We start from the raw sequence: 14,445 nt of genomic DNA, 5'->3' as shown, positions 1-14,445 counted from the left end.
TATAGGTGTTATGGGTGCACAGCCTAGAAATAAACGCGTTGAAAGGATCAAAGACTCTATATAGAGATTTATAAGCAAATATTCAGATCTCACCCAAAGGCGTCCCAATGGGGGGGGAAGAGAGGTTCAGCCCGTCGACTGATCCCAGGAGTCAGGAGGTCCTAAGGATGCTGTATGTCCTCGGGATGGTATCTCCCCTGACGATGGTATCTTCCCTCACATCCCCTCTCTCTTGGGCCAATTTATATTATTTTCTATCTTTTAGGTGGAGCTTGAGTGGCTCTAGTCAAGCATATCTTAGTTATGATTGGTGTAAAGTTTTCCCGTCTCCGTTTAAAGTAATAGGCTCCGAGAAATTCAGAGCGCATGCTCAGTGAGGGGTGGTCGCACCTTGGAGGCGGGTAGCTTTTGGGATGGAGGTGTGTTTTGGTATTATAATGATATTATAATGAGCAAAAAGTACACTAGGGTACAGCATTTGTCAAAACATGACAGGTCTTTGGCTTAGGGTGGCAAAAAGTGCTGCTTTGTGCACAAGAACAATCGAGGTCCCACCTGATCACAGAGCCTAGCCGTGGTGTCTCCACTCCACTCCACGCTCCGTGGTGTTCCTTAGAGCTAGCACACCAAGTTTCCCCAGCGCGATAGCATCTAAGGTTGGGAGCCTAGGGAACACTCAGATAATGCAGTTATGCCCTACCCTGAAAGCCTCTTCAAAGCTGTACCTTTTCCTTAAAAACGTGAATGTTAGTTTTATTTTCCTAGTTACTTCAGGCATTTACACCACAGTCAGCTTGATTAGTTTGTAGGCAAGAAGGGATTATCTAGTGGAAGTCAATTGTAATATGTTGCCTGGAAGCCCAATTGTTTTTCCTGCCTACTTTTGTTTTCTTTTTTTTTTTTCCCTCTGAGTGCTAAGGCATCTCTTTTCCTTCCGGCTTTAGGCTTCCTCACGTGCCATCAGCAATAGATGGTCTGAGAGACCAAACCCAGTAACTTAATGCTTTTGAGAGGAGCATTAAATGCTTTACTATCAGATTCTGCATATTATGAAAGCAAGAATATGCAGTTTATCACTGAAGAATGAAGTGGTGATTCACCATTCAGCCCATTCTCAGATTCTGTGCTGAAGTTTGCCTGTTTGGCTCCGGTTTGCTGTGATCAAACTGTTTGTCAGCAGTTTTGGAAGTGTCCTTCTGGGACAGTATGCTCTCTTTTGAAGGTTTTATACACTTGAGTTACCCCCTTATTCATTTCTTTGGGTGAAAAAAATGAATTTTCTTGTGAAACGTTGTAAAAATGCAGAACTTCTATCTGTTCTGACTCTACCCACACTTCAGCTATTACTGCTGTCTTGTACATGATGTGTTTTGGTTAGGAAAGACGCTTGTTCTAGAGATGATGGTTGTAGGAGGTACTCATCATGATGTTTTTTTTCCTATCTGGATCGTTTTTTATTGCAGAGGCTGTCTATTTTATGGCCCCCCAGGAACAGGGAAAACACTAGTTGCTCGTGCACTTGCCGGTGAATATAGCCGAAGTGACAGAAAAATAACATTTTTTATGAGAAGTGCTTCGGACTGCATGAGAAAATACGTGGGGGAATCAGAACGCCAACTTCGTGTGTTATTTGAACAGGTAAGGTTGAAATGCACAGTGTGTTCTGTCAGAGTTGAAACCATTATTTTCTGTGGTCAACGTTTTTAAGTAGAACTTGCTTTTTTTGTATTTTGTTATTTTTTTTTTCCCACTGAAACGGAAATGCCAGTGTTTCTGCTGTGAATGTCAGCTGTAGGAGCTACTGGAACGATTTGCTTCCTGTCACCCGGATACAGTGGGTTGACACAGACTGCTGTCTTCTGTTAGTCATGCCAGATACTCCAGTAGCTCTATCAGTAGAGGTCCCAGAGGCTGAAGTGAAAAATCTAGTTTAGATGACATTCCAACCATGATGTTTTTGTGTATTTTTCCTTTAGATAATGGTGTTTTACTCTGTGTTTTTGTGCTAGGCCTATCAGATGCGACCTTCAATTATTTTCTTTGACGAGATAGATGGTCTCGCTCCTGTGCGCTCTAGTAAACAAGACCACATTCATAGGTATTACAGTTTTGCACCTACATAAAATCTGCTTGATCTTTGGGGAATGAAAAAAAAAAAAAAGGATGATGACCTGTTTAATTTACTGTGAACACGTTAATTTATCCTGAAAACTTGTAACTCAATGCCAAAACAGGTGCTTCTAAACAATAGTTGAAACCAATTTACTAAGCCTGATATCAGCATGTGGTCTGTGTTAACTTACCTATTGTTTATGTCTTAAAATGAGTCTTGTCCTTAAAGCTTGTCCTTTTTGACTACTCATGGAAGAAAGTCATGTGGAATGTGACAAAATTTACTGAACCAGTAAGTAAAAATTATATTTTTCTATTAGTTCCATTGTTTCAACTCTTCTGACGCTTCTGGACGGCATAGTTAACAGCGGGGAGATCGTGGTAATCGGAGCTACCAACAGACTGGATTCTATAGATCCTGCTTTACGAAGACCAGGACGCTTTGACAGAGAGTTCCTCTTCAACTTGCCAAATAAAGAGGTGAGAACTGAAATTCAACGTTAGCGCTACCATGGCAAAGTCCAACTTTATAGGAAAAAAAAATTGACAACTTGAACAAGAGAGTGATATGTGGAGACACTGCGTTGTTCCATGGAGGGCAAATCTGGTACTGAATATATATGGTCAAGATGATACCACCAAGTAGTTAGTTCTGTAATCAAACCTTTCATTCCCAAAGTTGTACCTGTTTGCTTAATTATTTAGTCCACTTGGGCGCTTTCATCATGAAGTTGTGTTTTTGGTCTCAGTCCTTCACTTATGAATGAATAGGGGGCATGTGTGCATTTGATTGTGCCCCAGATCAGTGGTAGTAGTTTGAGTCATAATTATTTTCTTCTTTATAGTAATTGTAGCAATTTGAAACATTGTGCCAGAAGTGCTTTCTGTGAATTTACTGCCTGAAAAGCAAATGTGATGAAGTAATGAGACTGTCACAATGAAAGCTTGTTAAATTTTAGAGAAGTTTTTTGGACAACAAAGAAATGTTTCTGGATAAATTTTTCATTGCAGTATTTTCCTCTGGGTCTTTAGGTCTCGTAGTTTGGAAACTTGTTATTGAAGCTATAAATGCCTTTTCTTTCACTGTAGGTTCCTAGAAAAAAGTCCAGTGTAACAAATAAGAAATATTCAATTTCCTGGTTGACAATGCAGAGTGTATATTAAATAACTGTAAAATACTTGAAAGTTGAGCAAGTAAGAAAAGCGTATTAGTAGATGAGGGGTTTTGAGGGAGGACTGTTTTGGTTTTTTTGTTTGTTTGTTTCTTGTTGGTATTTTTAAGGAAAACTTGAGACAAGCTAAAATGCAATGATTTTGCTTCCAGGCTAGAAAAGAAATTTTCAAGATTCATACTCGTGACTGGACCCCTAAGCCACCGGACATGTTGCTTGATGAACTAGCTGAGAAATGCATTGGTAAGACTGAAACCAAAATGGATTCTTGCTTGTGACCAAGTTGTAAAGAACCTTAGCTTGTACCAGGCAGTACCCAAGCTCTTGTGCCTTGCTGCACAACTAGTCAACGAGGCAGCTGGCACGCCTTCATAGCAATCAGAGTTAGATGCTTTCATCTATTTACTCTTTGTTGTCGTTCCTCTTGTTGTCTGAGAACATTAAATGGTTCTGGGGCATCTGCCTCAAGAGTATAGTTTTTGATGAGGAGTCTGCTTCAGCTGCATAAGCGCAGGATATCAGGCAGTGAGCAACATGAAACTTCCCTGCAGAGCGGTAGCACTTTGAATTCCCTGTTAACCTGTTTGGTTTTGACATGACAAATTCTTTAAATGTTGCATGTTGTAAACCTGGGCCTTGACTGATGTAACGTTTGATTTTTGTTTGTTAGGATACTGTGGTGCAGATATCAAATCCCTATGTACTGAAGCTGCTCTGTGCTCTCTGCGCCGATGCTATCCTCAGATTTATGCAAGTAGGGAGAAATTGCAACTAGACGTTAATTCTATTAAAATAAAAGCAAAGGACTTTTTCATGGCTCCGAAGAAGGTTGTTCCGGCATCAAACAGGATCGAGGCTTCACCCGTACAAGCACTATCACCCATTTTCAAGCCACTTTTTAAAAGATCAGTAGCGAATATTTTACAAGTTGTGCAGAAGATCTTCCCGCAGGCACAGCTAGTGCTAAAGGAGGACCGACAGCAAGGTATAACCACAGCATCCACTTCTTTATAATTCTGCTAAAGATTGTTCGTAAGCTCCTTTATTCTAAGGGAGAGAAAAAAATCACCAAGAGTAGCGTACCTTATACGTACACATCAGTGGGACTTGGTACAGCTTTGTAGGGCCTTGTGCCATCTGCTTAGATCTGTGGTGGGATGAACTCTAGGAAATAGCTTTCAGTGTGTGCTCTCAAATGAAGAAAGGGTTTTGGCACTGATTTAGAAGCTGTATTAATGTAAGAGAAAGAGACAAAGGCTATTCAGGGAAGTTAACAAACCTCTTTTGCCTTTCAGACCATTTAAATCCTATTTTACAAGATGGTATGTTCAACAGTGATGACGATGCATCCTTGGTTTCCGGAGATGAATTCAAAGATGGAATGCCTGACGGACCGGAGAAAAAACTCCTCTGTTTCAGCAGGTAAAGAAAGATAGATCCCTGTTATGTTTAAATTCTCAGGTCTGATGAGTCTTTGTAAACAGTTCCAGCTGTTAAAAGTGTGAGGGGTGGTAGACGAAGGGGTAACATCAAGTTAGTGTGTAGAAGGGGTGCTTGGTATTCACAAGAAGAAAGGGTGAAGGGACTAAAGTTGTAATGAAGTTGCTCTGAATGACCCAATTGAAATGCCCAGGCTTCTCTTCCTAAGCCAAAGTGATCCGTAGACTACCAGAACACGTTGACTTAATCCATGGCATTCTTTGAAAGACTCAAGACCGCATACATGTCCTATCTGTCCTTTTAGCTAAAAGTACCCCAACTTTAGGGGTTTGTGTTGCCACCTTTTGCCCTTCTGTTTTCCAGGATTGTTAAACCAGTAGTGAATTTTGTAGTAGAAAGAACACTGAGAAATGGCTTGTTAAAACACCTTGAGAAAAATTTGAATGGTGTCTTTATTTGTTAAGCCACCAAGTTGTGTTAATCTTGTGGTATTTTAGTATGGAAGTCATGCAAGCCCACGGTTGGAAAGTTAGATCATGTTGTCGCAGCTGGATCAGTTATTTTTCTCAGTTTCTATTGCTGTGCTGTCCAGAAGATTTTCTGTCCTCTAGAGCAAGGCTAAGTCTCTAGCATCTTTGATTTAAGCCAGCAAAGGTACAGCCTGACTGTAGTGGGGAAACAAATGCTCATTGCAAATTTATTTCCTAGTAGTAAGGCAAGATTGCAGGGATATTAATTTGCAGTCTTGGTTTAGTAAAGAATAGGAAACACAAGGGAAGAAGATGAAACAATTGGAATGACTGAATAACTTAACTGGAAATCTTACATGTATTTAATGTACCACTGCCATTGGGATTATTTGGGGAGGGAAAAGAAAATCTATAGGAAAAGTACTTGGAACATCTGTGTGTCTATTCAGCACCTCATTTATAAGCTTGTTTTCTTAACTCTTGTTCTAGGAGTGCTTTCTGCGAACCAACATCACGCCGGCCCCGTCTGCTAATAGTAGGAAAAGAAGGGTACGGCCAGGTTTCTTACGTGGCACCCGTGGTGTTGCACGCTTTGGAGAAGTTTCCCGTTCACACCCTGGACCTTTCTGTTCTGCTTACAAACATTGCACCGCCAGAAGAAATCTGCGGACAGGTACCTTTTTTCTTTTTATTCTCATCGGATTCACTGACTGTATGTAGAGGATCAATCGAGTTGCAAGTAAGGTGAGCAAAATTCATTGGTAATGGAGGTGGCCTTCTTTTAATGTGCTGGGATGTTTGCTTCTGTCTGAAAATCCCCTTTTCTTTTAGACAGCACCACAAACAATCTGGATGTTGTACATGTCCACGTTTTCCATACCCAATTTTACAGTGAGGATGTTGCTAGCAGCTCAGGAAGCTGGGCGGTATTGCTAATGAACATCTCTTTGTGGAAAGAAATGCTGCTCATCTCCCTGGGATCCAGAAAGTAGTTCTCATTGCCTCCTAAGACTGTGTGCTCCCAGTAGATGGCTCTGTACCAGACTGCATGTCGGCTACTTTTTGTAGCCTTCTTTTAAATTATATTAGTAAGGCAACCAAGGTTTGGGGCTTCTGTTTATTTTGTTTTCACACGGACATACACAACTTGTGCTGTTGCAGTGTGTGCAATAAAAGCATTAACACGCTGATGTGGTTTTAGCTAGAAAAAATGAACAGATTTGGTGTTTTTACTTTTAGGCAGGAAATCCATTTTACTGTTTGGCATCACTACCTTAAAATATTTTTACCTTTAGTGGAAACATTTGAGAGCTATACAAGTAAGAACAGGCATGTTACACTACTGAATACTGATGTGTCCCAAAAGAGGGACATTTCCTTTCTTTGTTATGCGATGATTGTGGCTGTGGCCATATAGCTACGGTGTCTAGCCACTGCCTGAATATATCCTTCCCATCTTCTGACTAGAGTTCTCCGAATACTGATAATCTGAAAGGGTGCCCAGAGAAATTCCTTATGTGAAAGGATGCTTGCCACTCTGTTCACATAGTTTCATTTCATGGGGCAGTCAGATGGCTATGTAGCTATGTATTAACAGGTTATTCTCCGTGTTTTAGTTTTCTTACCCAAGCTTTCCTTTTCACTAGCTGATCCGAAATGCTCAGAAGACAGCACCAAGCATAATTTATGTCCCAGATATCCATTTATGGTGGGACAACGCTGGACCTGCCTTGAAACTTACTTTTCTAACTCTACTACGTAACATTCCAGCATTTTCGCCAGTTTTGCTGCTTGCTACGTCTGATGTACGTCACTCAGATCTCCCAGAAGAGGTGTTTTTCAATACTTTTCTTACTATTTCTTCAGTTTCTTGTAATTTTTGAATGCTTCCAGCATCAAAATGCTGTGCTGTTAAATGCATACTGTTATTACTCAGGCACCCTAACAAATCACTTAAAATTTGCTTAGAGAAAAGGAATACTGTGAAAGCATCTGCTTAAAGTTTTTTCTGAGTCAAGCAAGTGACTTTCACCCCCTTCTCACGCATGCAAATAATAAATTAATACAATAATTCCGGTGGCTACAAAGTGGTTCAGTCAAGAATATGCAGTGCTTGAAATGACAAGAGGATGTCTTTACTGAAGAGACTTCTTCTGACAGTCTGTCATTCCATGCTATGTTGGGTAAACTGCTAATAATGCAATTTAGTAGAGAATTGAAACACTTTGATTAAAAAAAAAAAAAAATCAGTTTCTTTCTTCATATAGGCCAAAGCTTTCCAAGCTGGAAAGCTGAGTTCCAATTTCTGCTCAAGTAACTTTGGAATGGAATTCTAGTTGTATTCCTAAATAAACTGTAATAAAAAAAGTACATGCAGAACTTCATTGACTTCTGAGAGTTTACATTAAGGGAAGGTGCCCAAAACAGGAACACGCTGTTCTCGTTCTGATTATTTTGTCTCAGTTATTGGGGGAAGAGAACGGGTCTTACCTAGACGTGTTTATTATCAACTGCTTTGAAAGTGCTTGAGTTCCCACAGAAGTTTTTGTGCAGGTTCTAAATTCCTTCTAAAATAAGTAGTGAAATTCCTTACCTACCTTTTAATACTAGAAATTGAAAATGGAGGAAGACGTAGAGGTACTAGCTACTTCAGACACCTTTTGGTAGAGAAATAAAAACTCAGCAAAAAGCCCTCACTTGTCTGCTGAAGCCTTTCTCTTCCCTCTATAGCCATAAAGGTTCTAAGTAAAGGATGCAGCAAGGCAAGTAAATACAAAGGAAGCGATGTTGGATGTGGTGAAAGGCATTACTTTATCAGTGTAGCGTACAATCCCTTCACCGAGCTTTAATTCTACAGGTGATTCTTAAAGGTGATATTTGAATTTGCCGTGCCAGCCTGTGAAAATGTAGCCGTTTAAGGCCAGGAAGATAACTTTTTTCAGTTTGTGTTCTTCAGGTTATTATTAATTTTAAAAGGTACTCGTCTTTTTGGAATAGAAGATGAGTTTTTGTGGCCTTAAATCTGAAATGTCTTTCCTCCTTCTGCTTTAGATCCAAAAATTATTTAATAAGGAATTTGGAGAAGTGTGCAATATTGAGGTGCCTGGTAGGGCAGAGAGAGCAGCTTTTTTTGAGGACCTAATTCTAAATCAAGTGGCTAAGCCTCCTGTAAAGAAAACGGGTGAGGAGGATATAAGAAGTACATCTAAAACTTTCCTATCGAAGTTACTAGCTCTTTGGGATTTGCTTTGGTGGTCATTTTCTGTCAGTAATTTGTCATATGCTTGAATTTGAGTACTGTAAATTGGCTAATTTTTCCTGATTAATTGAAGTTGATCGGACATTGGAAGTCCTGCCTGTAGCACCACCAGCTGAGCCTCAGAAGCCACAAGAGGAAGAAGTAGGGATGCTGGAGGAGGAAGAGGAGGATACCTTGCGTGAACTTAGAATTTTCTTGAGGGACATTACTCACAGACTTGCCACTGACAGACGTTTCAGGGAATTTGCAAAGCCCGTTGACCCACAGAAGGTAAACTAGTGCTGATCTGTGTGTCTGTAACTTCTCAGCGTTCGTATTTCTCAGCGTTTTGGGGAAGGTTCAACTTTGTTTTTAGGGCTGCGCTATTAGGATTTTGCAAGAAGCAGAGGCAGTGCTTTTACTTCTGCTGACTCTCAAACGTCTCTTATTGGATTATTCGCTGAAAGCCCTGGTTTCATTCTAAAAAGCCAGTCCAAATGCCAACACAGTTTGCTCGTGAAAAGGCTTTGGTATGTAGGCATGTCACAGCACTGAAAAGCCCAGAGATCCTCCCTTATAATTACAAACAGTATTTACAGGACTACTTTAATGAAGTCTAAAGCCCTTTATTGGACTGTCAGTACCTGTGGGAACAGGAATAGGAGCAGCCGTTTGTAAAAGTAAGTTTTGAGATCCTGTTCTCTGTTTCATCTGGAACTCCTCAATAGGAATCAACCATAAGTGCAGTGTGTTTTCTTTTTCCTCCAATTGGCTGCTTAGATCCCTTTTTCTCCTTAATTGATTAGATAAGTCTAAACTAGGGGCGTATATTTCAAAGACAGATGTAACTTGAATATACCTGCGGATCAGCAAAGGCCTCTTCATGTGGGCATCCACTGGCTTTTCTTCCCCTTTTCTCCTAGGTTCTTGAGCTGTGAAAAATCCAGACAGATACGTATGTCCTCATCTGAACTAGTTATTAGGCTCCTCTTACGGTCTGAGGGAAGAACTCGGCACCTCTGGGCCCAGTTACCTCATTCTAAAGTAGATGCCTGCAATAGGTACTTCACAGGTGCAATGCATGCACCTTTTCCTCAATGTCGACAACAAAGAGAATGTCGGATGGCTTACTCAGCTTTCACTGTTGTGATTTTCTGAAGCAAAGTGAAATGAATCTCCCACCCTCAGTGTTTCTTCTCTACCATGCACGTGCTTCTGACCGCCCTACCTCTTGTTGTCCTCTCCTAGCAGCTCTAATGCCAGTTGAAAGAGCCCTTCCATTTTTGAGAAGCAAACTGGTTAATTTCAGCATCTTCTGATGCATCGCAAATGTTCAGAGTTTTTAGGAAGTCGTTTATTTAAAGTTTTCAGAATAATTTGGTAGACAGTGCGCAAGGTTAAGAAAACCTCTGAATGCTTGTATTTGATCTGCAGGTACCTGACTATGCCACAAGGATTAAAGAGCCGATGGATCTTTTAACAGTTCTGACTCAAATTGACTCGCACCAGTACCTCACTGCAGGAGACTATCTGAAGGACATCGATCTAATCTGTAACAATGCCTTAGAGTACTACCCGGATCAAAGATCTACAGGTGAGGATGTGCTTTTTAGCCCTAGTTTAAAAAATCGGTCAAACGTATAGATGGATAAATGCTGTGTTCAAACAGTAGACTTCAGATGGATTAGATGATTTTGGACATCCACAGAGAACATCTCTTACCACATTGTAACTATTTTACCATTTTGCTACTTGGGCATGGAATTGTGATATAAGTGTTCCCAAGGAACTAGTGCTTTTGTTTAATTAACTTCTACGTTGTTATGCTGAAAATATTCACTGAGATAACCTTTTGGAACCAACCTATGAAGAAAGCAATTTTTTTCTGTGATCAAAACAGTTTCATTGGTTGGTAGACAACATTCAGTTAAAGTCTGTAAAATTTCAGATCGTCACAGAGCCTATGTTTTGCAAGACACTGCATATTCAATGGTGAGGAACGAAATGGATACAGAGTTTGGACGACTTTGTGAACAAATTAAAGAATCTCGTGAGAAAAGAGGTACGTGCTTTAACGCTAAGGATTTTAAGACTTGTCTCTGCATTTGTAACTGAAAATGCACGACGAAGATCTTTGGTATCTATTCTTTATTGCAAGGTCGCACCTCTCCAGCGTGGTCTCCATGGGACGACTCCAAGTCACCACAGCAGAACCCTGCTACTGAAGACGACAAACCAGAGGAAGAGAGTAATGAAAATGAGGAGATGACAGCGGCACCTGTAGATGCCAGTACACCCATTTCTAATGGTAAGTTGCATTTTATTCAGCTGCTCTTGTCATTCATACCTTCTCTGTTCTTGAGGCGCAACAGGTGTCTCTGATGCCTGGCTCTTTATGCCAGAGGTATTTTGTTTTCAAATTTACTTCAAAATGTGAGAGAGAAATCCAGAGGTCATTCATTCAATATAGTGATGAATTAAAGTTCAAAGAAAGTTGGTTTACAACATAAAAAACAAACAAACAAACAAACAAAAACAACTTTGATGGCCCAATTGACATTTAGCCGCCCCTAAATTGCTAATTCTTGAGGTAAAAAATGTTGTGGATGGCAGTTTCTGAATACTTAACTAGTTTTTAATTATGCAAAATGGCATTTTTACCCCCACTCCACCCCTCCCTTCCCCAAATGCTAAAATCTTAGCTACCTCATACTGTGATTCCCAGTTGAAGGAGGGAAGTCTAACTAGTGAGAGTGGGAATTTTGCCATGGACTCCACCCATATCCTTTTGCAATACTATATGAATACTACGAATGTTGGGCAAAACCACAAAGTTTGTTTTTTCACAAAAGGTTTACCAAATCAGGAAGCGTACGAGGTATAAGTCTTCATGTTTTTTCTCCTTTGAATATTCCCTTAAAATTGTCTCATTAATTAATCTCTTCCAAACACGTATTCAGCTTTTGAAGTCTTCAGCTTGATACCAGACTCGAAGGAGAGCTTATTTCCAGAGGCTTTTATGATGTTCATCTGTATTAGTTCATGTAGTAAGACAGTGACTTTGTCAAATAACCTCACGTTGTATTAATGCTGCCCATCCAAAGTAAGAATCCTCAGCATGTAAAATCCTGAAAGTGACTGTTTAGTGAATGAAATTCCGTAGCTGTGTGTGTGGTTTGTTTGCTTGTTTTTAATCTTAATAGCAAACTGACCCCATTAACTTTCAACTCTTTTCTCAGCATATGTAGGGATATAGGCAGTGGTAGCTCAGTTCCTTTGTTTTCCTTGTCAGTTGAGTAAGATGAAGATAATGGATTTTGAAGAAAGAATTCTTTTGGTTATGTTTTGGATTATTTTTTTATGCTGTCTCTTTGTAGGTGCGTCAGAAAGAAAGCGCAGAAGGAACAACTGTGCGCGTGCTGCAGCAAAGAGGAGTTCTCAATTCGATACAGAGAACAGAGTACCAACAGATGACCAAAACAATAGTGATGGAGAAGAGTTTGTGGACAAACATGTTTCTGACGTATGTCAAGTTAAACTTAACACTGAAAAGGAAAGTGCTAAGCTTTGTGGATATTCAACACCAAGATGGGGAACTATAACTAATGGAAATCCAAGTTCAAATGGTAAGGGAGAAGTCCATCAGATCCTTTAGCACCCTATTCTTGCTGAGGAGGATTGCACTATTTATTAGCTTTAGCCTTCAATTTCACTCTATTTTTTCTGTTACAGCTCTCAAAAATCATCACACAGTTTATTCCATAACGATGTTGCTCCTCTAATTGTGCAAGCCTAGCCCACATGTTTCTGTAGGTGCTGTTTTTTTGATTCTAAAGTGTGTTTTTTTCTAATGGTACCTAACTGAAAGCAGGCAGTCACTGACACTCTTTTATTGTACGAGGTGCTTTCCAATAACGAGCAGCTTAGGTGAAAAAGCAGCACTTCAAGATGCGTGGATCCAGAGTAACATGTGGAATAGGAGACTTAAGCCCTAATGTTGTACTCTAAGATGTGTTCCCTAACCTGAATTGGCAACATGACTATTTTTTTTCACTATTAACCTTTTCATTAGTGCTTTTTGTTTGTTTGTGGGTATTTTTGTTTGCTTTTTTTTGTCTTAGTTTCTGTTTTTTTATGGAGCAGTGGCTTTAGCTGGAAAGAAGGGAGAAGCCAAGTATTTCTCAGTGCAGACGATAACAATTCTGTCTCTGTATTTGTAGAGAGAGACTGTTTTGCAGGTACAGGATACTTCACTGAGACTGTATTCTAGATAAACAGGAAACCTGACTGAAGAAATTTGTGTCCTTCCAGATTCCTGGGCATTTCAAGCAGTGACTCCTGAACATTCTTGGGAAGAAGACCAGCAACAGATAAGTGATGAGAACCCTGTACAAGTTCCTACAGAGACAGACTACATAGTTATCGTGGATCGCTATGAGCTCAAAGTATGTCTAATTTCAGCTTTTTTTTTGATGCTCAAATAGGACATATGCACTGTGACTGTTTAGTTTCCATACCTCGTGTAGATTTCTGTAGGCTACCATTTGCTTCTGGTCATCTGTAGTTTAGGAGACAGATTCTTTGCCTAATTTTTAAGATAAAAGGCCTTGCTGAATTTTAAAATACCACATTGACAACCTGCTAGCACTATTATGGATATCATTTAATGATTTGTAATTTTAATGATGGGTTTGAGGGCTTTTATTTGGGGATTTTTTTTTCATGCTTTGATGTATTAAGAACCTGAAAAGGATCTTTATTTCTTGCAGTGATGATTTTAAACCTGAAGTTAGCAGGTTGACGTAAACTAGCTAGCCATGGAGAAGTGACTACTTTTCTGAAATTCCTTGAAAGTGCAGCATTAGAAGTTCTTATAGTGTGTGTGTGTGTATATATATACACGAGGGAGGCAGAGTTTGCTGATTAGATGATAGCAGCATTATTTCCAGGGGGCAGTAGTATTTCCATTTGGTATGGCTGCTCCCTAAAGCTACATACTCGCAGGCTCACACTGCTAATGGACAGCTGTGGCAGTGGAAGAAGGTGCTGCCACTAGCTTGTCACTGTTGCTGTGCCAGAGATTATCATCTCTGCATCTTTGGTAATAGAAATGGCTGTGTGAGAGAGAGGTGATTGCTACAAGCAGTCACTTTGCTATTTACCCACCCCTGAATTTAAAGGTAGGACTGAGCAAACTAATCCACCTTTGCTCTGGGCGTTTGAGCAATCTGTTCTGCCAGCAGAGTTGTAGGCATGGCACACGTGGGTAAAGGTAATCACCTAAGGGTGCTTCCTTTTCCAGCTGGCACAGCTGTATCTACAAGATCTGCAGCCTTTTTACAGTGCCCCGCGCTGCTGCAACGCTTCTCTAATGAAATGCAACAGTGGCTTTGCTGTGGCAGCAGCTGTCCTACAAAGAGGATCGTGTCATTCCCTGCTGCTTTGGGAGCAGTCGACTTGCAATTACAACCGTTGATGTGATTGATTAGTAGTAAAAGATTGTCCGAAATTTCAGCCTTTCCTTTCTCTGAAATATGAAAAATTAACTCATATTTTCCCTGCTGAAATCTTATGGGATATTTAATCTGTTCTCTGAAGTGTCACATTTTATTTAATAGCGTAAGAAAAAGTAGGCTGTCACTTGTATTGTTACTGTTCAACCTCTGAAAACATATAGAGCGTATTCAAAGGATCTTATACTATTCTAAAGTTGTTGTTTTGCTCCATTGTTGTCTTCAGAAACTGTTATGCTTTGTCACTAAGATAACGAAGGGATTTGACATTTAACACCTGGAAAAAGTATATGGCGTCATTAATCAGTGTATTTACAACCATAGAGAAGACTACGACAAAACCGATTTGGTGGAGGTAATTTTTGTTTTGAATTCTAGCGCTTTCTGTCACTGTTACGCAGTATTTGTGTGTTCTGGGATATCGTGGTTGTTTAGCATTGCTCTTTACTGCTTAGGTGTCTGTGCACAGACAACAACAACAGTACGACTTCTCCCTTTCA

At 40.0% G+C, this 14,445-nt stretch overlaps 2 protein-coding genes across 2 annotated transcripts in view; one reads left to right on the top strand and one right to left on the bottom strand.

Annotated features, from left to right (window-relative positions):
- Positions 1-774, bottom strand: part of LOC140001104 (protein N-terminal glutamine amidohydrolase-like) — a 16,425-nt gene extending 15,651 nt beyond the window's left edge. Inside the window, exon 1 of the mRNA XM_072032255.1 lies at positions 94-774. The gene's annotated coding sequence lies outside the window, so the exon portion shown is untranslated. The remainder of the gene's footprint in view (positions 1-93) is intronic.
- LOC140001083 (ATPase family AAA domain-containing protein 2-like) overlaps positions 1-14,445 on the top strand; it is a 21,451-nt gene extending 7,006 nt beyond the window's left edge. The window contains exons 7-21 of the mRNA XM_072032224.1: positions 1,464-1,638; positions 2,010-2,098; positions 2,433-2,592; positions 3,437-3,527; positions 3,955-4,269; positions 4,580-4,706; positions 5,684-5,867; positions 6,841-7,074; positions 8,517-8,723; positions 9,867-10,026; positions 10,381-10,494; positions 10,591-10,740; positions 11,810-12,058; positions 12,744-12,877; positions 14,172-14,445. Of these exons, the coding sequence (XP_071888325.1) occupies positions 1,464-1,638; positions 2,010-2,098; positions 2,433-2,592; positions 3,437-3,527; positions 3,955-4,269; positions 4,580-4,706; positions 5,684-5,867; positions 6,841-7,074; positions 8,517-8,723; positions 9,867-10,026; positions 10,381-10,494; positions 10,591-10,740; positions 11,810-12,058; positions 12,744-12,877; positions 14,172-14,219 (2,437 nt within the window). The 3' untranslated portion in view covers positions 14,220-14,445. The remainder of the gene's footprint in view (positions 1-1,463; positions 1,639-2,009; positions 2,099-2,432; positions 2,593-3,436; positions 3,528-3,954; positions 4,270-4,579; positions 4,707-5,683; positions 5,868-6,840; positions 7,075-8,516; positions 8,724-9,866; positions 10,027-10,380; positions 10,495-10,590; positions 10,741-11,809; positions 12,059-12,743; positions 12,878-14,171) is intronic.

This window comes from Anas platyrhynchos, chromosome 37 (assembly GCF_047663525.1).
Source record: "Anas platyrhynchos isolate ZD024472 breed Pekin duck chromosome 37, IASCAAS_PekinDuck_T2T, whole genome shotgun sequence".
In the NCBI taxonomy this organism is placed as follows: Eukaryota; Metazoa; Chordata; class Aves; order Anseriformes; family Anatidae; genus Anas; species Anas platyrhynchos.
Note: the sequence above shows the minus strand (reverse complement) of the source record. Positions and strands in the feature narration are given on the sequence as shown.